The sequence below is a fragment of the Hydractinia symbiolongicarpus genome, chromosome 4 (assembly GCF_029227915.1).
Source record: "Hydractinia symbiolongicarpus strain clone_291-10 chromosome 4, HSymV2.1, whole genome shotgun sequence".
Lineage (NCBI taxonomy): Eukaryota > Metazoa > Cnidaria > Hydrozoa > Anthoathecata > Hydractiniidae > Hydractinia > Hydractinia symbiolongicarpus.
Window position 1 is genome coordinate 11715605 of NC_079878.1, and position 23659 is coordinate 11739263.

The following is a 23659-nucleotide window of genomic DNA, read 5'->3' on the forward strand; positions in this document are numbered from 1 at the left end:
CGTTTTTAACTGTATATATATGTAGATAAATGTTTTTAATTTTTACTCTTTTAAGGATATTTTCCGAAAAGCTTTTGCTTTAAAATATGAAACATTTTTTTTCTATTTCTTCCCCCAACATTAACTTAAGGCAAATATTACTAACACATTTAACAAATACATCCATAGTTTTAAAAGTGATACAAGCAGTACCATGCACGCAAGTAAAAACATTACATAATTGCACAAAGAAATGTTAAACCACTTAAAAAGTTTAAATACTTTATAAATAAAATAACAAACCACCTGAAATCTGAGACAATTAACAGCCTTTTTAAAAAAGTTCTATACAAATAACATAAGAAATATCCTGTTATACATTTGTCAAGAGTCTGTGCAATATATTGCAAGAAAAAAGCAACACCATATATTTTAGGCTAATTTACGATATCCACAAACCATGTCTAAATTTAATGGACACGGGGCTTTTTGACGATCAATTTTTTATTTTGCTCTATTTTATACCTAATACGCAATATTTTATAACAGGGTCAATTTTTTGGAAATGCGGCTCATTTGGGTGACAAGGCAAATTCCATTTTAAAATGTAGAAAACTTATTAGGGAGTATGAAGATAAATACTAACATGCATTTTACAATTGTCTTGTAGCAGTTTACAGACCAAAAGATGTGAAAAGCAAAAACTACTTGCACCACTGGATAGAATTTTAAAAGTGGATGGGAAACGGTTTACATGTCAAATTAACTTGTTACATTACATTGTGTCATAGTCTGTTAAATGCTGAATTTCAGAAAAGATAAATGGCATTACTATAAAATGAGTGCAAGTGTGAGCCACTAATTATAACTCATGGTTCACTTTTTTGAAAAAAACACTATCTTCATGGCGATTACATAAATATTGCCTTATTCTTTCGCAAAAAGAACATTTAAAAGCCCTATCCTTAAAACAAAATCTTTCAATTCAGGTAAAACGTGTTGAATAACTCAAAAAATTCCGAAACGCTCTAGCTTAAATTGTCGTATAAAAATTCCAAAAAGAAAAATTTTTTGTAAAAATCTTTAAATCTTTAAAATAAATTAAAAATATATATAAAATTACTTACTAAATGCACTTCAAAAGCAAACTAAAGTCAAATTACACCATTGAGAAATAATTTTCAAAAAATAATACAAAAATACATAAAGATGCACTTGTTTCGTCGTCCAACACCATCATTTGTTTGAACATAATGCACATACCAATTTACAAATATTGCCCAAAATTCTTTTATTGACAGTAAGTGGTCTTATCTGCCAGAACTGAACTGCTAGTGCTGAAAAAGAAAAACAAATCAAGGTCATTATAAAACCAAAATAAGCAAACGTGGACATTGTGCATATTACACATTAAAATTTCAGCAGGCAATACAAAGTCTTTCAACTTATTATTTCCTAGGACTGTGTCTACAAACACCAAACACATAATGTACCTGAAATATTTTCCACAATAATGACACTTTCCATCACGGTTAACATAATGAATTTTTTTAATCACTTTAGGAAGCTTTCCTGTCGCAGCTAACATCTGTGTTAGGCTTGCACTCTAACAGATAAAATAGTTTAAAAATTACACAAGCTTTCTTGCTAAAATTGTTGCAAGAATTGTTGATAAGCACATTTATTTGTCAATTAATTTTTGGCTAAAAACACATATACGATAATTACAATTCCGAAGAAATGTTAAAGCTCTTAAAACATGTAGCCAGCTTAAAGTTTCATATTGGCAATGAAGTATGACATGTTAAGATTTCATAAGGATAAATATTATTAATCTATGAAATAAATATGTTGTCTAATAAAGAGACCGACGAAATTTAGAAATGTATTTCTATACCTGGGCACCAGTCAAAGATTTGTGCGAATTATCGTAAAAATCTAAAAAGAAAGGGAAAATAACAGAAAGTATAATGCCTTTGCTTTTATAATGACTGGCTTTTCTATTTTGTCATGCAGTTACAGTCATCTCCTGCAAGCAGTGGTCTTACTCTTTTTTCTGCATTTTACTTCAACAGGCAGACAGTCAATAGCTGCAATCCAGCTGACAACAGTAAGAACTAAATCTGCAACATTACAATTATAAAAAAAATACATTATAAAAAACCACAGTCTAACGCAATAATAACGCATAGAAGAGTCTGGAAGTATACCTAATTCTGGCGCTGGGCCTGGGGCTGTATGATAATAATAAAGTTGATAGCTAAATGTATTTTTATCATATAGGTTGGAGATAATAGTAAGAACAGGGCAATAAATACCTTTCTGTTCACCAGCAATAGCAATGCTCTTTTTTATATCACGTTCTAGAATACTTGATTTTCTAGTTAAAAGTTTTTTAATTTCATCATCAAAATATCTAACAGCCACTTCCATCTGCAGCATTCGGATTGCAGCAGCAGGGGTAACATCCACGTCCACTGATGCATTTTTACCAAGGAACTTCATTACCAATTTAAACTTGGATCCATTTAAAATACCCTGAAGTGTCATACTCGTTAACTCTTTTTTTAAATTAAATTCACCAGAATGATTAACTTCCATAGAAATACACAGTGTATTAAGCTCTGAAGGTTTTTCTTTCCAGCCATTAAATTTAAAACGTAACCTCTCTATATTTACCCCTATATCCTTAGCCATACCAACAGCCATGCATCGCTTAAGTTGCTGGGTCAATAAATAGGACTTCTTTGTGTCACTGCTACAGTATTGACTGAAAATTTCTTTATCGATATCCTGGAATGATAATCTCACTTTAACAGATGTATTTGGTACTTTATTAACAATAAAGCATTCTGATACATCCATTTTATATGTAGAACTACCTTCTTTAACACCTAGTGTTTTTTCCAAGTTTTGTTTATACCGACGAGCAAACAAAATAGCAGTTGCAGAACTCTTTCCATGTTTCTGAACATCGCGTAAACATTAAGCAGTATCGCCTTCCTTTAATAAATTTAAAGTCATGGATACTTTTTCAACAGGACTAGATGCACCCGTTTCATTACAGTTTCCTTCTTTGTTACCTTTATCATTAAGTGCAACAAGTGGAAATGACTTTTAAGTCTTTTAAGTTTTACCTTTTATTTCACAAATTTCCGTTTTTTTACATCTATTTTTTTTTCTCATCTTTAAAATGCTTTTCCAATTCGTCCTTCACAGCATCCTTCATCTCTTCAAATGCATCATCAGAGGATTTTGGAGCATTTGACTGTTTAGATGGTTTCTTTCTTCCACTTGATGAAGAAGTGACACATGCTTCTCTATCTTCTTTCATTTCGTCTGCAATTTCTTCAATTTTTTCAACAAACTTCTCAACAACTTGGTCCCAAGATTTGCACTTGTCAGTTTTCTCGTCCAACTGGTCTTCCTTGCCTTTTTCTTGTTTTTTACTTACTAACAATGTGCTGGGATCAAACTTAGTCAATTGATCTCTAATGTCACTGATCGTATCTTTCAATTTTCTCAGATCACATGACGTATCATTAGAAGCAGCACAAGCACGGCATTCATTACAATTGCAGCAACATACCTTGTACTCTCTCTCGCATTCCAATTTTGCCATACCACAAAACTGACAAAGATGATCACAATTATTTTCAACACAACACTTTCCTTTACACATATTCAATGTACACAAAGTACAAGCATGTGATCAGTTGGCACAACATGCTACATGTGACGGTCGCTTACAAGATAAACTATTTCCAATTCTGTCACTTGTAGGAAATTCATTAACATAAAGCAAAAGAATATACAGTGTAGGAATGTCTAAACCTTTTGATATCAATTTTTGATTTGAGCAAACCATTAGGATCAATAAATTTATCAATATACTGATGAGAAATATAAGTTAATGTGTCTAAGTTGCTGATTTTTTGAAGTAGCTTTGCCAGACTTTCTTCAGGATCCTCAGATCCACCATGCTGAAGACAAAATTTCTTCCACAAGATCGCATAAGTATTCATGACTCTCATAAAGATCTTTTGCTGGTCTTGATAAAATGTTGTTTATTGCTGTCATGTCTGTTGTTTTAATCTACAAAATATAGAAAATTATCTGGGTCATAGAAATCAAAGTACTAACAATTGCTAATCTAAAGGGAATTTGTTTTAAAAATCAGGGTAAATGTACAATAAACCATTAACCAACAATCACACCCAAATAAATGTTTTCTGCAATTGTAAAAAGGATTTGTATCTAATTTAGCAGGCCTTTTTGTGTTGCAAAAATATAGACATATAATCTATATAAAATATGCATACTACTTATTTCAATCTATAAAAAATTAAAACTTACATATATACCTTCTAAATTCTCATTCAGATTAGTATTAAATTAATATTAAAAACAACAATATTCCAGATCATAAAATTTTAAAATTTTAAACAGCAAACAACTACATTATTCTAATGGTACTTAAAATATTCATTTTCTGCCTTAATAATAAGGTAAAGATAGTCATTCTGCAGGCGAGGAATAGCTTGTATAGTAATAATGGCATTCAGGACAGCAAAAGAAATATGTTAAGGAATATAAAATCTACATTGCTCATGTAGTAAATTCTTTTGTAAACTTTACAAAAAACTATGCCATACTTCTGAAAACTCTTTCAAAAAACAAAAATACAACGTTCAAGAAATTGCAGTGATTTTAAATAATTAGAGCTACCTTATAAAACATTATTATATCTGGGTTCTAGCTAACACTCTGAATCAATAAGGAAATCTATAAAACCCAATCAAATTGAAGTAGAACTACTTTGCACATCGCTAATGCACTACGTGGCAGTGAGCGGAATTTGATCTGTGGTCCCCAAAACTCAAGAGCTGCAGAGGAACCCACTACACTACATGCAGCAATATATTAGTGGCGCACGCAGATAGCTGATCTGGATGGTGTATTATGTAGATAAAAGTTCATCATTGCACATCTATGAGTTCCATCTCTACTGAGAATGGTTTGGTGCGATCAAACCTTCGATCATGACAGGAGTGTATAATCAATGTAATGAAATTGGAAATAGGCAACTTTCTTATATTCAATGCCATACACCAAAAATAACACCACAATTTCAGTCAAGTTATCGGTATATTTACAAAATCATTATCCGGACAACTTAAGCTTCTAAGTTTTACAGAATTTATTTTCCGGTTATTTACCATTTGCAAAAAATTATATCTCAAGCCTTCAGGTAAGTAAAATATTTGTAAAAGTTCAAGAACAAGAAAAATATATGCCATAATAAATGAGATGTGTGGCACAACTAGTATATCATTAACTCAAAAAATATTTTTGCATATAACCGTTTTTAAAACATACATAACAAAACGGAAAGCATCGTTCAAAAATTTAGAAGAAAAACAAAACGCATGTTGCGGAGCGTTTACAATTTCAATTTTGCGTTTCTTTTAGCAATTAAGAAATATAAACGAACAACTAACATTTACTAAAGCGAATTAATTTATTTCCTTTGAAATTTGACAATACCTTCAGAGGTTTGTGCCTTTGTTTTCACCTGTTTTACGTAGAGTCACCATTTTAAGCGGTTTTTTATCTACATAAATCAACATTGAAAAAACAACAGCACTGTTAGCTACATGCTGAAAAAATTAAATTCTGCCATTGTAATATGATGCCCACCCGAATCCTTTTAGCCAATCATGTTTAAGATATTTTTGTGCTAATCATGATAATTACTAGTTACCACGCGGTACAGAAAACAACATGACCTCAACTTTGCGAGGTCTGATATTCTGCATATTGCACAATGTTCAAGCAAGTATCATCTGCAATAAAAACATTACCTTATTCAATACTGTTTAGCATATGCGTGAAAAGTTACATTTACAAGTGTGGTTCCAAATTAATAATAATAATAACAATAATAATAATCGATACATCTTTAACATCCATTTACAATGGTCCTTCTCATAGAAATGCCCAAGGAGTATTTATGTAATTTCTTCATATACTTATACTTCAACTAAAATTATGCTGCTTTAAGAAGAAATATGAATATACATATATAGATATGTTTTATTATAAATCAATGAAACAAGGAACTGAATTACTTATTTAATTATTTAAATTTATCTTGTTTAGATAAATTTAACAATCAAGATATATAACCTATATCTTTCAACAACTGCGACACTAAATTAACAATATATCTACAACACCATGAAATATGCATAATAATGAATTAAACATATCACATTAAAAGGACTTTCATTTTATATAGAGGACAAGAGGGGTCGATCCACAAAAATAAAAAACCATAAACGCCTTTTAAATTTACATTACCGAAATACAATAAAAACGCAATAATATTCTAGATTAAAAATTAAAAAGGCAGGCTCTTTTTATTCATTTTTATTGTCAGACGATATGTAAATATTATATCATAGTCTGATTTTCAGATCTAAAAAAGTATAAGTACTAAAAACATCAAAATCTTACAAATTATGAACAACTCTACACAAGAACTAAAAACTGTTTTTATATATAAAAAACAGTTTTAAAATTGCAAAATGATATGTATATCTTAAAAATAAAAATTGCAAAATTTTGCACATAAATCACATTGACATTATGCATACATAATTCATAACTGAAGCTATTGTGTTAAGAACAATAACTTTGCTCTTTGACTTTGTTTTGTTAGTCAATTCTCCCAGATCATTGGGAATAATTATATTTCAAGCATATGTTATATCCGAAAGAAAATATCAAAATCCTTGTGACTTGTTTAGTGAGAGTAAATAACAATAACCTTGGTAAAGTTTGTAGGAAATAATAAAAAATATTGCATGTCTTTTTACTGCAGAATTTATTTGCAATTCTAGTGTAATATGTATTATTCTGGTTGGTATTGAAAGTTACTTCTAACGCCATTTATTTTAATTACCACACCAAGGAAGCCATAATTAGAATAGCAATATGTCTTCCCTTCTTTAGATGATAATTGTAATTTAAATCTTTAACTGGTTATGACACCTTCCACCAATCGTTGTCTGTTTCCATCAACATTGCTATGTTGACATTCATTACACTATCATTTGATGTAGTGTATAGTCTGGTGTCCTGATTCAATGTATTTTTATATGTCCACCAGTTCTCGGTGTTACTATGTGAGATTGAAGTTGTAGGAGATTCAGTTTTGTTTTCATCACATAAGTTTTGTTGTTTTGATGGGTTTTCGTTTTCGAAATCCAGATCTGATACTTGAAACACAGAACAAGGTGCTGTGGATGCCAATGTTGTATCAATTTTTTGATCATTGCTTTCCTCCGAAATGTTTAATGGATTACCTCTTCCTTAAATATTTAAATAAATAAAATGATACGCCCACACAAAGACATATGTATAATAAATTAATTATAAAATTTCAATTTGTAAGAAGGATGACAGTTGGTGTACATAAAATGATTTTTCCCCTATTGTGAAATCCAGTCACAAAAAAATGTAAAAAACCTGTCTGTTGCAGAAGAAATTTTTGTTCTTTTTTCTGCAAATTGATGGAATAAACTTTTTCAACAATTAAATTTTGTTAATTTTGAGAATATTTTCGCTTTTCGTTTCAAACTTATCTTCCACGAAAAACGCAAGTAAAGCTTGTAGGGATCTCTATTGGTGTTTGTGATATAGGTCTCGAATTATTTCGTTAATTAATTAAAATTATCATCAACCACCCCTGAAACACGTAGATATAGTAACTAAATACGGAAATGTTTAAATTGCCAAATGCTAAAACGCATTTTTAATGCTACGTGGCTTGGGTAAACTGTTAAATACAACATCCTACCCAGAGCTAGTTCATGATGTCATGCATAATCAGTGAAGCTTCTAAGTCCAGAATCTTAAGAACCACTCAGGATTTTTCGAAAAAATGTACAAATTCCTAGACAACTTCTCAAGCTCTTTCAAATAAAGTAAACTTGTTTTTGGTGCGAGGTAAGATTTAAATCGCCAGTGCCGTCATTTGCGAAATTATTTTCTTGCAGATTTCAATAAATTTGCGAAAATATTTTCTTATAAAATTCAAATTTTTAATTGGCAAAATCAACAATATAAAGTCAATCAAAAATAAATTCTCAGACAAATATTTCTCGAAAAAACAATTATTGGTAACTGATAAGTTGAGAATTCAGGTAGAAAAAAAATGAAATAAAAATTCATGCTATCTCTGAAACAAGGTATAGTGTTGTACAGTTCCCATTTAACTCATTATACAGAAACCTTTCGCTTCCAAATGTACATAGACAAGTAACAAAAATAACATAAATTTCATTGAACCAGGAATCAGTCATCTGTTTTTTGTTGAATACAAAATTGTAACAGTATAATGCTAAAGTCTAGTCTAGTGCCTAAGCAAGAAAGGTTTGGAAACAAGGTTGTCATACCGTTACTGTCTGCACCATTTTCGTCGTCATTGTGAAAGGGTTTTACTATAACATAACAGAGATATAAAGTCAGGCTACAATATGAACTTAAAAAATATTATCACAAATTCACATATTTACATGCAAAAAAATGCTTCTTATATGAGAATGCATCAATTCGTTGTTGCCATTGTGTATGTATTTTGCAATTTCTCTGAAAAAAACTCAATCTTAATTTCAAATCAAAGCTTGTTAATGGAGATGATGTTTTCTGGCTTGGACAAAATTACCAAAATCATGCTGGAACATCATAATGTAGCCAATACAGGTGAAGGGGTACGTTTTAAAATTTTTCTTGCATAAGAAGAGTATAAAATAGGCTTGCTCAACAAAATTTTCCTTTTAGGTTCAAATAAGTTGATGGTATACTTATTTTAAATAAAATATAAAAAAAGTGTAATATTGTTCTGACAAAGATATATAAATAAAGTTGAAAACACTTTCTTCTTAGCAGGAAAATCCCTCCCTTTTCATAAAAAAGCCTGTTACGAATTTTAAATCATAAAAAAATGGAACATTCTAAGAACTAAGCCAAATCGTTATGCTTAGTGTAGGATTACTTTTTTGGTACACATGACTCTGAAATATGCCTAAAAATATGGCTTAAAAAAGATTTTGTAAGTCCACAAATATTCATTTAAAATCTTACCTAACTCTACTCTTTTGGTAACTTGATCGTGTTGGTTGTCCACTTCAGAATCCATATCCATATTAATTATAGTAGTATCTCCTGTTGATATAACATTCTGGGATTTTACATCTAAATAGATAAAAAGGAATAAAAAGATTAGACTACCTGGATAAATAAATATACTTAACAGAGAAGAGTACACACCTTGACTTGATTCTTGGATAGCATAAACATTATTACTTTTACCACAAATACTGTTGTTGATAACTTTATTTTCTAGAATTAAAAAATCATACATGATAAGAAAAACACATTCTGTTTAAAAAACCTTAAGCCTTGTTTTCATTTGGCTGTATTTTCTGCCATTGCGCAAAACATTGTTTTACTAGCACCTGTACACGAAGTCCAAACTAACACTGGTTAAGAGATTTTTTTTTCTATATTTGGATAAATAAATATGTTAGTCTATTTATGAAGTCTTAAGCCTCGTTTCTATTACCATTGTGCAAAAATTTACACTTTGACTCAGTTAACACTGATTGAGAAATTTTTTGTGCTCGACAAATTTAAATCAATTCTACTTTTTGCAATGTTGTTTTTCTCTCTAATAAGAGATATCTTTTTTTGATTATCAAAAAAAAATCAATATAATAATGTGAATTTAAACGTTCAAGTTGATTTGAAACTGGTGTTATCAGGAATACATAGCATTTTTCTTACATTAGTTCTCATTTTAAACGGCTATAAAAGTGTTTCGGCTAATCGAACAGCTTGAGATATTTTTACGAAAGTTGTTTTAAGCTTCTCTGGAACAACACAAAATTTTTGATCAGTTTTTAGTAACCTTAAGATTTGTTTGTGGATTAAAACAATTCTTGTTTACAGCAGCTGTCACATTACTCTTTGTTGTTTTCATTCTGTGCATAATAGAATTCAATCTAGCTGATTTTAGTTTAAGTGCAGAAGACTCTAAGAGCTTTATATGTCATGGTGAAAAATAAAAAATTAAATTTCGACGAAAGTAAAAAACCATTTTATCTACATCTTGACCAAGCCTACAGCTAATTACTCTTGGGTGACTAATGAATAGTGTTAAATTTAAAGATTTTTTTTAAAAGTTTATAAAATATTTTAGGACGTATATAAAAGACACAGGTTTATTTAGACTTTGGTATATGGATTTTGCCAATACCTAATTTAGACACCAAATTGATATACGTAGTTTTTGAAATGTTTGAAAAATATTTTAAAGTTCTCACCATATAAACAACTCTTCAAAAACCAAAATAATTACCCGCAATGGAAAAATGCAATATCCGACACTAAGATTTTTTTTACATAAGTCTTAATAAAAGTTAGGAAAATTCACAGAATCTTCGTCCTAAACATTAAATAGACTGCAGGTACCATATGACCTGCCATTTCCCTTGCTCTAATAAGGTTAAAGCATAAAAACACCAGCTAGTCTATAGGTAAAGAAAAGACAAGTAACAGCTCTTGTATTTATTATGTCAGGGATACGAAACTTACCAATAGTATCAGCCACAACCACTGTATGTGCGGCAGGAACAAATACATTATGTGCACGGCGAGGAATTATCAGTGTAATACTGGCACCGCTAATTTGTAATTGAGTATTAATATTTTGCTGGAAAACTTTTAGTTGGTCTTCCCATAGATCATCTCGATCATCTTCGTGCTAAAAAGAAACCAAACAAAATTATTAACTTTTTAAACAAAAGATACAAGCAAAATCATAAACATTGTCCTGTATGAACTTTGTTTCTGTTTTCATCTTCACCAGGTAACATCCCACCTTTTTTCTCCATGTTTTACATTCTTTCAGGATCTTCTTAGATTCCAGTGAAAAGGGAGAATTTATTTCTTGTGGGGTCAGTTCATTCTACAGAAAAAAATATAACCAAAATTACGAATAGTGATATTTATTAGGTTCTTTGTTTCATCTAGTAGATAAAAAAATTGTAAATGTACATTATTTTTTTCTTCAAAATCTTCTAGTCGGCAAACCATTGAGATGTAATAAACCATCTGGCAATTATCAGAATATATTGCTGAATGTAATGGTGTATCTCCAGCCTAATAATATAAGAAATACATCATATTATGCATTATAACATACTGATTTGAACATTATACACTGAGGCAATTAAATACTTATCCAGCACACAAATTGTAAAGAACCTTTACATAATACCTGAATGTTAAGACAACCTAAAATAAATGATAAACAAGGTCCCCCATATGTTGACTTAAATCATGTATGTAACAACATATCTAGAAATTATACTGTGTATACTGACTTTTTATCACATTTTTTATTTAAGAAATATAATAAAATTATATAATAAATTAATAAGTGCAAACGTTTTGCAACGCCCTGTTTTAAAATAATTCCAGAAGCGCTTCTTCAATGTCGACTGTCGACTTCAATGTAGACTTTAGATTGCTTTGCGAATTTCTAAGATTATTTCTTACTGTGACTAATTGGAATAAGAATTAAGCCCAGTAAATCTCTATTAACTTAAAGACTGTTACTCATAAATTTGAAAGGAAACAGATATTTATTATAAGCTTGAACTCTCATAAAACCTGACAAATAATCAATCACTTGAATGAAGAGATGTATCACAATTTTCTTTCAGGAATATCTAATTTTTCAAATTTCTATACATAATACCTTATTTTTTAAATTTGTTTTAAGATTGTTTGAATCGACAAATTCTCCAACTGCAGCAATGTTTTTCCTCATGATAGCATAGTGAAGAGGCGTTATTAGCTCACTTCCCTAAACAAAATAAAAAATTGCAAATATATTTTATAATTGTATGACATACCAAGTAGAAGTTGTTTGTCTGTACAAGAGTTTTATTCATTGAACGTTTCCTGCTTGCAAAGTACACATATATAGAGCTCTGTGTATATGTTCTAACATGGCTTCTTGAAATCATTCATTCATTTTTTGAGTGAAAAACTTGGCAAGAGAATTGTGTTAGGATTGAGTTAGAATTGTGTTAGAAAATTGAAGAATAACGTATACCTTTTAAGATTAGAAATTAAGTTGTGATATTAGTGGAGGTTTATTAATAGAAGGCAGCAAAAATTATGCTTGGGCAGTTAAATAAAACTGTAGTAGTGTACATCAAAAAAGCTTTTATCTCTTATAATAATACAGAGACTGTGTCTGTTTGTAACAGGCTAAGTGGATATCGTCATTTTCCTTTGATGTCGCCGAAAAACTTATGTCTAATATGTTAAATTTTCTGACGTTACGGCGCGGCGTCAATGACACCACTTTAACGTCAATATGGTATATTAAATTAATGAAGCCATTACAGTACACTTAAAACTTTGAGGCCAAATAACTTGGAAACGAGGTGATGACGTCAATGATTTTCACAGGGTGGGTAACTATAGACCACCTAGGACCAATTTGGGTAAGTTTGCCAAACCTGGGGCCCCAAATCCTTTTTGGAATGGACGGGTTATTGACGTCTTCTAAAACCTTTAAACACTAATATCTCTGCAACCGTTTGTCGAAAGGACATAATCCTATACATTTTCTTGATCAGCGTTTCAAGATCTATACGATAAAGATCTATACGAAAAAAAATATTTCGGTTTTGATGGGGCCATTGCTGACATCAGGAAAATCTTTAAACCCTTATATCTCTTTGACCGTTCATCAAAAGCAAATGATCATATACATTTTCTTGATTAGCGCTTTAAGCTGTTTTGTGGATGGGTTGCGGACTTCATGAAATGCAAATGACGCTTCTTTTTTTCATTTTTCTTCTGCCTTGGTGGATTTTTCCACAGGCTTTTTCGACTAGTGATATATATATTAAACTGTTGCAAAAAACTGTGAAAAAAAACGATGATGTCAACATACTCAAAAAAATTTGAGGATATTAATTGAGCACTTTTTGCATTTAAATGTGTGAAACAATGATTTCTATATCCCCTGCCAAGAAGGAAAGATAGAACAAGTTAAACTTAAATCTTTCTTGCAGAGAAAATAACAGTAACAGAAAAAAAAACCTGTTCTGGAATCCTTTTGCATTGTGTTTTTTCCAGTTAATATCAAAAAACAAGTACTTTTAATAGGGATAAAGACTAGTCCTAATCTCATGGAGACTTGACACACTTTATTTCATAAAATTACCGCCATTTTTACACTAATACCACTTCAATATACCTTATTACTAACTAACACATATGGTAAGTTAGTCAAGTGTCAAATTTGGGAAAAAAAAAGTATTACTTTATTTTAAATCCACTTTAGTATACAACCTTCGTTTTAATTAATTATAAGGTATTTATCACAAAAAAATAAGAATTAGGTTATGAGAATTAAGACTAGTAATTTCATGCAATGTGTATGCTCATTTTTAATTTGGAAGGTTTTTTGGTATAATTTTTCACCATGTTTCACGTTTCTTATCTAACTGAAAAATGTTAAGGTACTAATTGGAATTAATGATAATATGTAGATTGTTGCCAGAAAAATAATAAAATAATCTCGTTTTGCAGGAAAGAATTAATTTCTTTCTTCATTATTATAGTATAACGTGTCATATGATTTTGTGATATGTATTTTGTTCATATCACAAATATCTTTCTTTAATGCAACAAATAGAGCTACTCGCAATTTAAATTTGCTTACCACTCTCTGATTTACATCTGCATTTTTCATAATAAGCAAACTCAAAATACCAAGGTGTCCACATTCTATCGCCAGAAACAGAGGTGGTTCTAAATACTAAATAATAATACTAAGATTGTCTAAACGTTTCCAGTTCACATTGCTTCATCATTAAGGATAATACAACAGAAGACATTACCTTGGGTTCTAGCTGATTAACGTTTGCACCATGTTCAAGCAAATATTTGACTATAGTCATATCCTTTGTCTTTATTGCAGCAGCCAATGGTATAGTCTAATAGACAAACAATTTAATCCCTAGGAATACTGTGGGAAGAAAACTAGAGGCACAAAACAGAAACTGTTGCTCTTAAATTTACAAGAATTGTTATGTTTTAAAATGCAAACACGGCTTAGTTAGAATGGTTATGGTAATTTTTAGTAAAGTCAAGCTTGGCTGGGTCGATACTGATAACAGATTTCTGTTGACTCTGATTGACAGGAGCATTTTGGGAGTTGTTAGACCTTTATCCAAGAGAAAGCTAGTTCCATGACAACAGGAACTTCATTAACTGAAAACGATAAAGAGTTTCCACAACCTCATTACTATTGATATGTAAACGAAAAGAATTTTCTCCCCTTTTTTTTCAAACCTCCAGGAGTATAATCCATTTTCAGAGGTTTCAAGAAATACTTGTCATCCTGCAATTTTAAAATATGAATTGTAAACAAACCTTTTCATTATGATATTCAATATTTACAATTGGCTTTCCTTGCTCCTCACTTTCAAGTATAATTGTTTCAATCTCATCTTTTTCTCTACTTCTTAAAACCTCTAAAACAGCTTTCTAAAATTAGTCATAAAAATGTCAAAATGGCTTGAAATCATTAAATTAAATGTTTGTCAGTTTCAAAATATACACAGTGATTACATTTTATCATCAAGTGTTAGGCAGCGTCTACAATACTTTACTAAAAGTAAAAAGTGAAATGACTTAGGTCTATATTGACAAACTTGCTTAAGTGATACCATCAAAGTAACACTCACTTGGGTCTGAATTTCACTTATTACTTACCTTATGTAAACAAACTGTAAGCATGTGGAAATAGTCAGGGTAAAGATTGCTGTGGTGTAGAATTTTGCTTTACTTCTGATGAAATAACCTCCATGAAAACACCTAGCATTTCCGTTTGGTTTAAAATTACACTGCACTTTGGCAAAAGTTAAACATCCATGTAAATATTACCTCAGAATAGGGTTAAAGATGGGGCATATGAGGGAGAGCACCTACCTAGCTAATACAGAGTAAAAAATATGTGAAAATTAAAAGTTACTGATTCTTAATTATTTTACTTCCTGACTGGGCACAATCCTCTTGCTTAAAGTGATTTATTCCAGGAAGGTGATTAATCACCTTGAAAAAAACTATTTATTTTTGCGAAAACAAGTACAATATGTGTTATTATACGAACCTTTACTGCTTCATTTTTAATGGCATGCAATGATTTAGATTTTATTTTTTCGATAACTTCATGAAAACTATCCGTAATGTCATATTTTTCCTAAAATGAATATAAACAATTTTATTATAACTTTGTGAAATCTGAATACCATAGAACTTAAATAAACGTCCTAGGCATAAGCAACGTATTTCAAGGCGTATCAGCAGGGTTGACTTTTTCTCTATGAGGGAGGGGTTACAAGCATGATTACTCCGAAGCAAAAAAAGTTTTCTAAAAATATTTAAATAACCAATGCAATTCATCAGAATACCTTTTACTTTCTCTTAAACCGAACTTTTCCTACTTTTATTCCTTGTTTGAAATAAAGGCATTCTCCAGTAGCCATATCATTTGCCAACTATATTCTATGAAATCTGTGATGCTTTATATAAAATGTGGAGCACAATCCCCCTACATACCTGTTGTGTCTTTCCTTTATATTCCTTCATTGTCTTTGGAATTTCCTTATTTATTCTTTTAATCAAGTCTTCCTACAAAAAATGTAATTTAAATGCAAATTTTTATACTTTATTACAATATAATTTAGTACTATAAGAATTGAATAAATTGCGTCTCATGTCATAAAGTTGCCTACAATCATTATTTTTTACACATTTCTGTTTCCAAAACATGGTTTCGCTTTTTTTAAAATTTTAACGACATAAAAAAGTGCCCTAAAATTGCTTACCTTCCTTTTTGAAACAGTAGCTGTTAGATTCAAATAGGGAATTATATGACTCTATTTGGCCCAGGAAAAGGGGGGAGGGCTGCTATCTTTTAGCACCTTTTATCTATGTCCCATAGCAATTTTACTGAATTTTATATTTATTTGTTAGACACCTCCCTCCCAAATATTTAGGTTCCATGCTTCAAAGTATTGGTTGTTACTTAAAACTATTCCTCAAACTCTTATAATCCAAATATAACTCTAAAAAGTGTGGACACTTAACCCCAATTTCTGATATATTTTTTTACATTTTTACTTAAAGTTCAGAAAAAATGGTGTTTTCAAGCGATTTTTGGCAGTCATAGGAAATATTAGCCATTACATAATGTGGTTTAAGTAAACATTTTCCTCCTTAAAACACTTTGTTGCTGCCTAAATATTCATACTTTGCTTCAGAGTTTAATGGTATGAGTCCTTTGATATCATTACACTTAAAATTATGATTACATAACAACAACAACAACAACAACAACTTCAATGAACTATACCCGAATCCTATCACCAAACGTTTTAATTCTTGAAAACATTTTCTTTTCTTGTCTGCCACGAATTGCTTCAATTAATTCCCCCTAATATAAATAAAAAAGTGTGAAAGTCAATTTTTCAAGTCAATTTTAGGAGATAAGGGAACAGTTGGTATTATAGCTTTGTCACAAGTCCTAATTCTTTATAAAATTTATATAAAATTGCAAAATAAACGAGATTTCGTTCATTCATACAACAAATTTTATTAGTTGAACACCAGTACTTTTCCTCAAAATTTCAAGAAATTAAGAAAATAGACAAAAACAATTCGAAAAAAAAATTATAAAAAAAAATTAAACATAAAAATAGTCATGACAAAAAGCTTTTGATTAAACAGTAATGGTGTTTTCACTCACAACAATCAAGACTTGATATGAGCATGAGGGTTTATTAATTAATGTATTTGGGTACTGTATAGTATCAGTAATATAGAATATCCTGCCCTAAAAGACGTACCACTCTCTTTTGCTGCACTTGATTTGAACCATCATTTTGCTAAAAAACATAAAACATGTGAACTCTGAAAAAAAAACTATTTTTAATTTTAATATATTTTCTCGTCATTTTAGAACGAAATACAGCAATTTTTAGGCTTTGAAGGGATTTTTTCTCGTCATTTTAAACAAAATATGGTGATTTTTAAGTTTAAAAGGGATTTTTCTCATCGTTTTAGAAAGAACTACGGTAATTTGTAACCGGAAATAGAAGATCACATATTTTATTAGAAGTTATGTAATGTCAGCATCTTAATCATGACATCATAAGCTAAGCAATTTTAAATATTAGAAAGATTATGGTGGTGATCAGGGGCGATTCTATATAGGTGAGTAAATGTGGGCATAGCCTCATGTGATGAAAATATGGGAAATGGTACACTTTGTGGGCTGTTGGATGTTGCACAGAGTTGTCTGGTAGAGTGTTTACCCTAACTGGGTCTGTGTAGCTCAAAATGAACATTAAATACTCTAGGACTCCCCATATAAGCCATAGCCTGTCCCTTTTTATTGTTCACAACATATAAAAATATAATTTTTAATGCAATACCTAAGACTGAGAGAATCCCTAGCTTAGTTATTGTGTTTCGTTTCATAAATTTTAACGTTCCCTACTGGGTGCAGGACAAATCAAAAAATAAAATAAAAGAAACCATTTCCAACGTGTGAGTGCTAGCTACGGTATTACTTATAACATACCAGTACATACTTTATGAAAATATATATATAAGCGGTAAAAATTTGCAACTTAACCAGCCATTATAACACAGAACAGTCCTTTTGTCTTACTCCTGATGATAATAGTTAAGAAATACCATTATTATAAGTTTTTACAATTTTTCTCTAAATGGTTAATTCGAAGAATGCTGTCAAGGAAAAGGACTTTTTTAGGATATATGGTAAAGTATAACAATAATAATAAAAAAAAATTATTTTGCAACTTGAAAAAAGTTTCAGAACTTATTTAGATTGACCCGAAACTCCCCTTCCCACACCCCCCTCTCCTTCACTTTGTGAGAAAAATTCTGCTAAGTGTGACAAAAGGTTTTAGTGAAACATAAACGAAAAAAGTGGTTTCGGTGTAGCTACATTTTAAAGATTTAGCACACTGATTTATATGAAAAATACATTATGTATATGACAGAAAGGCACATCCTTTTTCAAAATCCCCTTTTTCTTTGCAAACAAACAATGAAAAGTTGACGTATATTACTTTTCACATGCATATGGTTTAATGCATATTAGAATACACTACTGTTGCATACCATTATTACATTTTAAAGATTTAGCACACTGATTTATATGAATTGCATTTTTGTTGACACTGGTTTGTCAGATAAAATAGATATTTGCCACAGAAAAATATTCTTCACACCCCTTCCACAGCAAAAGACTGCAAAGTGTGATAAAAAAAATTTGTGGTCATACAGTTATTAGTCAAAAAATAACGGAAATACAGTTTTAGTGTGTACAAAAAATTATTTCAAATCGATTTAAATGTTTCGTTTGCCTAAATAGGTCTTTCCATGGGACTTAGCAAAGGCTATAATAGTAATAATAATAACTTATAGCTAGCTACCGGTACCTGAACTTGATAATAGATATCATCATCTTGTTGTTGAACGGGCGTATAATTCTCATTACCCACTTCAAAACCAACCAAACCTAGCATCCTGCAAATAAACCCCATTGCTGTGTTTAGCGCACTGCCAGCATATCGAATGATCATCGTCGAGAAAAAGGGGAAAGTGAAATAGTCTCGTAGGGAAATTCCTAGTTTTTTCGTTTTATTTATTCCGTGTTTGGTTCGAAGGGACAAGAACGAAAGCAACTAGCCTGGAAAGAATACCGTATCCTTGATACTGGTTCGTTAAGGACTTTGCAAAGTCGGGACGGACAAATACTTAAGTCTGATTGGTTCTAAGAATTTTTAAGCTAATTTTTTTTCCGCCTTGGCTCAGGCTTATTCCCGCAAAATATTTTCGGAAGTTCAGGCTAAAATTCTTAGGAAAATAAATGAACACGGTTGGTCTCGCAAACATTACGTAGTTTTTTGCAGCGTGAACTCTATTTCTCAACAGCTTTTTGTAAGTGTAAGTAAGTAATATATTTCTCATGCAAAAACACGTATTATATAAAATACATTTCTTCACAAGTCTTTCATAGTTTAAAAAATCTTTTCTTTTTTTGACTTTTGGAATAAATATATAAACAGAGATATACTACAGGTATAAAAACTTGGAAAGTTGAGTATTAGACCTTTCCCGAATTTCCTAATTATGCCAAACTAAATTAAAGAGATAGAACAAATTACCTAATCTCGTTAATATTTCTGTTTGTTAAGTGCCTTAATTCTGAGCTGAAAGTTATGGTCACACCCTTCATATAGTCAAGCTTTCCAAGAATACCCTCGTTTTCAAAATAATTATATTCTTTAAATCTAAATAAAATCCAATCAGAATATTATATTGTTCTAAAAACTTCATTTTTGTCATGATAATTTAATATTCTGAATATCCTTGTTTGAAGAGCACAAAACCATATTAATTTTTGGATGACGTCATAATTATTATAATTTATGATATTCAGGAAAGGTGTATTAGGTTAAGATAATGATTGCATTGCATGAAAGAAAACACAAAAATAGCATATAGCTAGTATGACTTATAATCACCTGATATGCATGGCCTGAATGACAATATAGGCCATAACATTTCTGTAGCAGAAGTTTTTGTTTTTTTATTTCTTTGTATTTTTTAGCTATAACTTGTTGATAAGCCCGTAGAAAAATCTACTTAGGCAGAAGAACAATGGAAAATAGGCTAGACTTTAGAAAAAATCCTAGTTTTTTAAACATCTAACTGTAGCTAGCTAGCTATAGATAAGTTCAATGTTTACGTTTAGAGGATTCTTGAAAATCGACAGGCAAAAAAATGCAGATCTTAGGTAAAGAAAGTCAAATTATGGTTAAAAACGTTTGTACTGTGGTGTCAACTAGCATCTTCTCTCTGATGAAGAATAGATTTTAGTTCAAAGAACGTTTAAAAAATCCTATATATGAATGTTTAAATGTTTTGTTTTCTTTTTGTCCTTACTAATACTTTGTTTAACTTTTAGGAACACGATTATGAAAAAATGATGAACACATTATACACCTTTTTTCTTTTTTAAAAAAATACATTGTGTATATGACAGAAAGGCACATCCTTTTTCAAAATCCCCTTTTTCTTTGCCAACAAACAATGAAAAGTTGACGTATATTACTTTTCACATGCATATAGTTTAATGCGTATTAGACATAATACACTACTGTTGCATACCATTATTTAGTGTGTGTGTATTTTTTAGTTTGATAGACAATGACAACATTACGTCAATTCAGATGTGATGATTTGTTTCGTTTCAATAATGTGTGAGTATTAAGATGTTTTATTTTTTGGTGTATAACAGATTATTAAAATAAAAACTCAATCAGAACAGTAATACAATGTCCCTTGGTCTTCATTTATGAAATTTTTTTGTTCTTTCAATTACTGTTAACTATCGTTAAGACAGTGTGTGTAGATATGACAGATAAAATATATAGTTTTATAAAAATGTTACTACTGGGTCAATTCGCAAGCTTTAACGAAACATGTTGTTTTTGTTGTTGCTGTTTTATGTTTTATATATTTTGTTACAATTTTAGGAACCTGGATCCATTAACAGAAATTGTATCATTTCATTATTATGCGATTGCACTTTCATTTCCATAACAGTATTCAAAGTTGACAAAATATATGTTAAAATATTTGCATTGGTTTGAGGCTTTGAAAATTAGAAATGATAGACAGACAGACAGACTGACAGATAGAGCTATAACCACTAATCTACGGCGCCACAATGATAGTACATGTTTTTATGTATGCTTTCATTGCAAAGGGCTCTCAAAAATTTTGCTGTCAGAGATTTTGATTTAAGTATATATTTGTATTTTCGGGATCAGATTTTTTGGTGGTTTATATATTTCCCGTATAAAGTCATGAATGGTACCCAATACCCATTATATTATAAAGCACCTGAAAAAATTGCAACTTTTTGTTATGGTAATGATAAAAATAGCACTTTAGGAATTGTGACCAAAACAGCCCTTGCACGTATTTAAAAACACACCCAGGGTTATTAAGGCTTGGTTCTCACTATGGTCTAACAATGATCTAACCATAGTGCGCATAATGTGTTAGCCGATTTCAATTTTTGAGCTACCGGTACCTGACGTTTTTGTCTTGAGCCTAATGGGCACTGTGGTTAGCTCATCATTAGCCCATAGTGAGAACCAAGCTTTTGAAATATGTGAAACATTTTCCACAGAGCTTATTCCTTAATAAAAAATTACAGTATGGCTTGCCATTCTATCTTTCCTACATGGCACATTGGCCAGAATATTTTCAAGTGGCTGAATCACCTGATGGGAAAATAATGGGATACAGTACGTTGATTAAATATCATCTTTATTTTATTTGTTTTTTAAAATTAAAAACACAAACATATCCAGTGCACTGGGTTTATTATTTTTAGAAAATTTCTCTGTTTAGTTGATCAATGAGGTTCCTGCACATTTCTGTTTGGTAAAATATCAACTGAAATTAGTAGATTTGCAATGACAAAATTTAAGAGTGATTTCTGGAAAGAATTAAATATTTCTCGTAAGGCTGTTTTTAGTGTTTTAAAAGAAAAATAACAGAGATATTTATTTTTTTAGTTCTCTTTTTGGCAAACTGTGTTATGTGGACTTAAGTATTAAATTAAAAAAAGGGAATTTTAAAACCCATAATAGAAAATAAATATTTTATGTAAATGAACTGTGATGAACTTTGTTTAACCCAGTTCTGTTGATTATTAAAATATATTTACATAGAGGCTTCTGGAGGAAACAATTACCAATTTTAAATGTAACTTGTGTTTAATGCTGTTCTGAGATGGTAGTATTTATTAAAGCTAAATTCTCATGTTTGGTTTCAGTCATGGGCAAAGCAGAAGGGCACGTCGCTACTGAACAATGGCATGGTCACGTGACATGCTTGAGTGTAGCCCCGGAATTTCGCAGATTAGGACTGGCAGCAAAATTGATGGGAGGGCTTGAAGAAACTTCTGAAAAGTGAGTACTGGTGGTATGAAGAAATTATAATGTTAGTCTTCACAATAACGTCTAGCTACGAATTCATGCTTTGTTTTGGTTTTACTAGAAAGAAGTGTTTCTTCGTTGATCTCTTTGTGCGTGTTTCAAACGACATCGCTGTGAATATGTACAAGAAACTTGGTTATGTTGTCTACAGAACAGTGTTGGATTACTACTCAGGCGATCCTGACGAAGACGCATACGGTTAGTTTGTTTCCTTTGAAGATAGGGAGATTTCTAGAACGTGCAAGTGGACAAATACCTTAATCGTTGCGCAGGGCTGAGAGCAGGGAATATTTGATTAACTTAAACCTGATTGACATGTACACGCCTGTTTATCTTTAGACATGCGCAAAGCATTGTCACGTGATGTACACAGAAAATCTGTCATTCCGTTAAAGCATCCAGTTCGGCCTGAGGATATCGATTGACAAATGTGGATATTGGTTAGTGCAATCCTCGCACTTGCTCTAGCCATAGCATTTATTGTACTTAATACTACTATCATTTGGCAGATTCTTGGCTACTTCTTATTGACTTTTATTGTAATAGGCCTTGTTTATCTGTTTCAGTAAAACATGTTTGTTTTTGCTGCAGAAATAAACTGTATATTTTTTTTTATTCAGAAGGTGTAAACATGATTTTGTGGGTTTTTTTAAAAAAAATAACTCATTTCTGTATTAATCATTTCTGTGAAATATCTTTTTTATTCAACTAGTTGTTATTCACAGGGATTGTCTCCCATGGTACAATTTTGCATCGCTGATTCTTTCATCTTCAGGGCAAAAAAAACGAGATTGCAGTCATTTACAACAAGATGCAGGGGCTGCATAAACCATCTACCATGTCAATGTCAGTTACATATCACTGCAACAATATATTTTCAATTTATTAACGGAGTAATTTACAAAACATATAAATTAAAATACAGCTGTTCCTGGCGTAGGGGAATGATGCATGGCTATGGTATCTACTGACTTTTTATATTTATCTATTAGACACTTGCATGTGAAATTTTGGTTTCACAAATGCTTAATATAAAAGCCGTCAAATAAAATACTCAAGGCGTAATAGCTTAGTTGGCTAAGGCGTCGTAAGGTGAACCCAGAGGTCGTCGGTTCGAATCCACCCGAAAGCAGTCTTTTCTAAAAACGAAAGAAATTTCCTAAAAAAAAGCTTGTTGGTGACGTAGATCAAGGCGAGTTGGCTGCCATTAAAAAATAACCATGAATGAGTTGTACGGTAAAAAATTGGAAAAGCTCTTTATTTCAAGTTCCTTGAAGCTATGGTTACAGTCAGTTCGGCTTAGGCTAATTGGTCTAAGTACATATTTGCGCAATTTTTGCAGAATACGGTTGGTAATTTGACCTGTTTATCGCTGTCATAACTTTTATACCGATAAAATTATCACACATTTGTTATTAATCTGCGGTGCCTAAGAAAAACTGTGGAGCAACCATTTTCATTGCATAAATTGA

At 30.9% G+C, this 23659-nt stretch overlaps 3 protein-coding genes across 6 annotated transcripts; 1 reads left to right on the top strand and 2 right to left on the bottom strand.

The window, feature by feature from the left end:
* Positions 1–148: 148 nt before the first annotated feature.
* On the bottom strand, positions 149–2844 carry LOC130641285 (uncharacterized). 2 transcript variants are annotated; one of them, XM_057448025.1, is made up of 4 exons: positions 2298–2844; positions 1877–1917; positions 1473–1585; positions 149–1316 (listed from the first exon to the last, which is right to left on the bottom strand). In XM_057448025.1, exons 1-4 carry the CDS (start codon positions 2842–2844, stop codon positions 1271–1273), a joined length of 747 nt encoding a protein of 248 aa, XP_057304008.1. In that variant the 3' UTR covers positions 149–1270. The 2 variants fall into 2 exon arrangements, with proteins under 2 accessions (XP_057304008.1, XP_057304007.1); XM_057448024.1 differs by having other exon boundaries at positions 2190–2844.
* Positions 2845–6322: 3478 nt separating this feature from the next.
* LOC130641281 (uncharacterized) lies at positions 6323–18830 on the bottom strand. Of its 2 annotated transcripts, XM_057448019.1 has the most exons (16): positions 18609–18829; positions 16986–17024; positions 16493–16573; positions 15697–15768; positions 15248–15337; positions 14509–14622; positions 13974–14069; positions 13796–13891; positions 11810–11917; positions 11104–11208; positions 10928–11014; positions 10642–10810; positions 9316–9387; positions 9130–9240; positions 8442–8486; positions 6323–7355 (listed from the first exon to the last, which is right to left on the bottom strand). In XM_057448019.1, the coding sequence occupies exons 1-16, from the start codon at positions 18750–18752 to the stop codon at positions 7027–7029; spliced, it is 1758 nt and encodes a 585-aa protein (XP_057304002.1). In that variant the 5' UTR covers positions 18753–18829; the 3' UTR covers positions 6323–7026. The 2 variants fall into 2 exon arrangements, with proteins under 2 accessions (XP_057304002.1, XP_057304003.1); XM_057448020.1 differs by lacking the exon at positions 16986–17024 and having other exon boundaries at positions 18609–18830.
* A 225-nt stretch (positions 18831–19055) lies between these two features.
* LOC130641286 (N-alpha-acetyltransferase 20-like) lies at positions 19056–22895 on the top strand. 2 transcript variants are annotated; one of them, XM_057448026.1, is made up of 7 exons: positions 19056–19116; positions 20372–20435; positions 20712–20736; positions 21401–21491; positions 22025–22160; positions 22249–22385; positions 22527–22895. In XM_057448026.1, the coding sequence occupies exons 2-7, from the start codon at positions 20383–20385 to the stop codon at positions 22610–22612; spliced, it is 528 nt and encodes a 175-aa protein (XP_057304009.1). In that variant the 5' UTR covers positions 19056–19116; positions 20372–20382; the 3' UTR covers positions 22613–22895. The 2 variants fall into 2 exon arrangements, with proteins under 2 accessions (XP_057304009.1, XP_057304010.1); XM_057448027.1 differs by having other exon boundaries at positions 19101–19120.
* The last annotated feature ends 764 nt before the right edge of the window (positions 22896–23659 follow it).

What these genes read in the sequence shown, in the direction of transcription:
- LOC130641285 (XM_057448024.1), bottom strand. Translation starts at nt 2,844, where the DNA reads ATGGATGTATCAGAATGCTTTATTGTTAATAAAGTACCAAATACATCT. An exon ending in AGGCCCAGCGCCAGAATTAG is followed by an intron (nt 1,918 to 2,189) that starts GTATACTTCCAG and finishes CTTTCTTTTTAG; the next exon opens with ATTTTTACGATAATTCGCAC. An exon ending in TATTGTGGAAAATATTTCAG is followed by an intron (nt 1,317 to 1,472) that starts GTACATTATGTG and finishes TTTCTTTTTCAG; the next exon opens with CACTAGCAGTTCAGTTCTGG.
- LOC130641281 (XM_057448019.1), bottom strand. Translation starts at nt 18,752, where the DNA reads ATGATCATTCGATATGCTGGCAGTGCGCTAAACACAGCAATGGGGTTT. An exon ending in TTGAATATCATAATGAAAAG is followed by an intron (nt 14,070 to 14,508) that starts GTTTGTTTACAA and finishes TTTGTCTATTAG; the next exon opens with ACTATACCATTGGCTGCTGC. An exon ending in TTAATCAGCTAGAACCCAAG is followed by an intron (nt 13,892 to 13,973) that starts GTAATGTCTTCT and finishes ATTATTATTTAG; the next exon opens with TATTTAGAACCACCTCTGTT.
- LOC130641286 (XM_057448026.1), top strand. Translation starts at nt 20,383, where the DNA reads ATGACAACATTACGTCAATTCAGATGTGATGATTTGTTTCGTTTCAAT. An exon ending in TGGATCCATTAACAGAAATT is followed by an intron (nt 20,737 to 21,400) that starts GTATCATTTCAT and finishes AAAAAATTACAG; the next exon opens with TATGGCTTGCCATTCTATCT. An exon ending in TCCTGACGAAGACGCATACG is followed by an intron (nt 22,386 to 22,526) that starts GTTAGTTTGTTT and finishes GTTTATCTTTAG; the next exon opens with ACATGCGCAAAGCATTGTCA.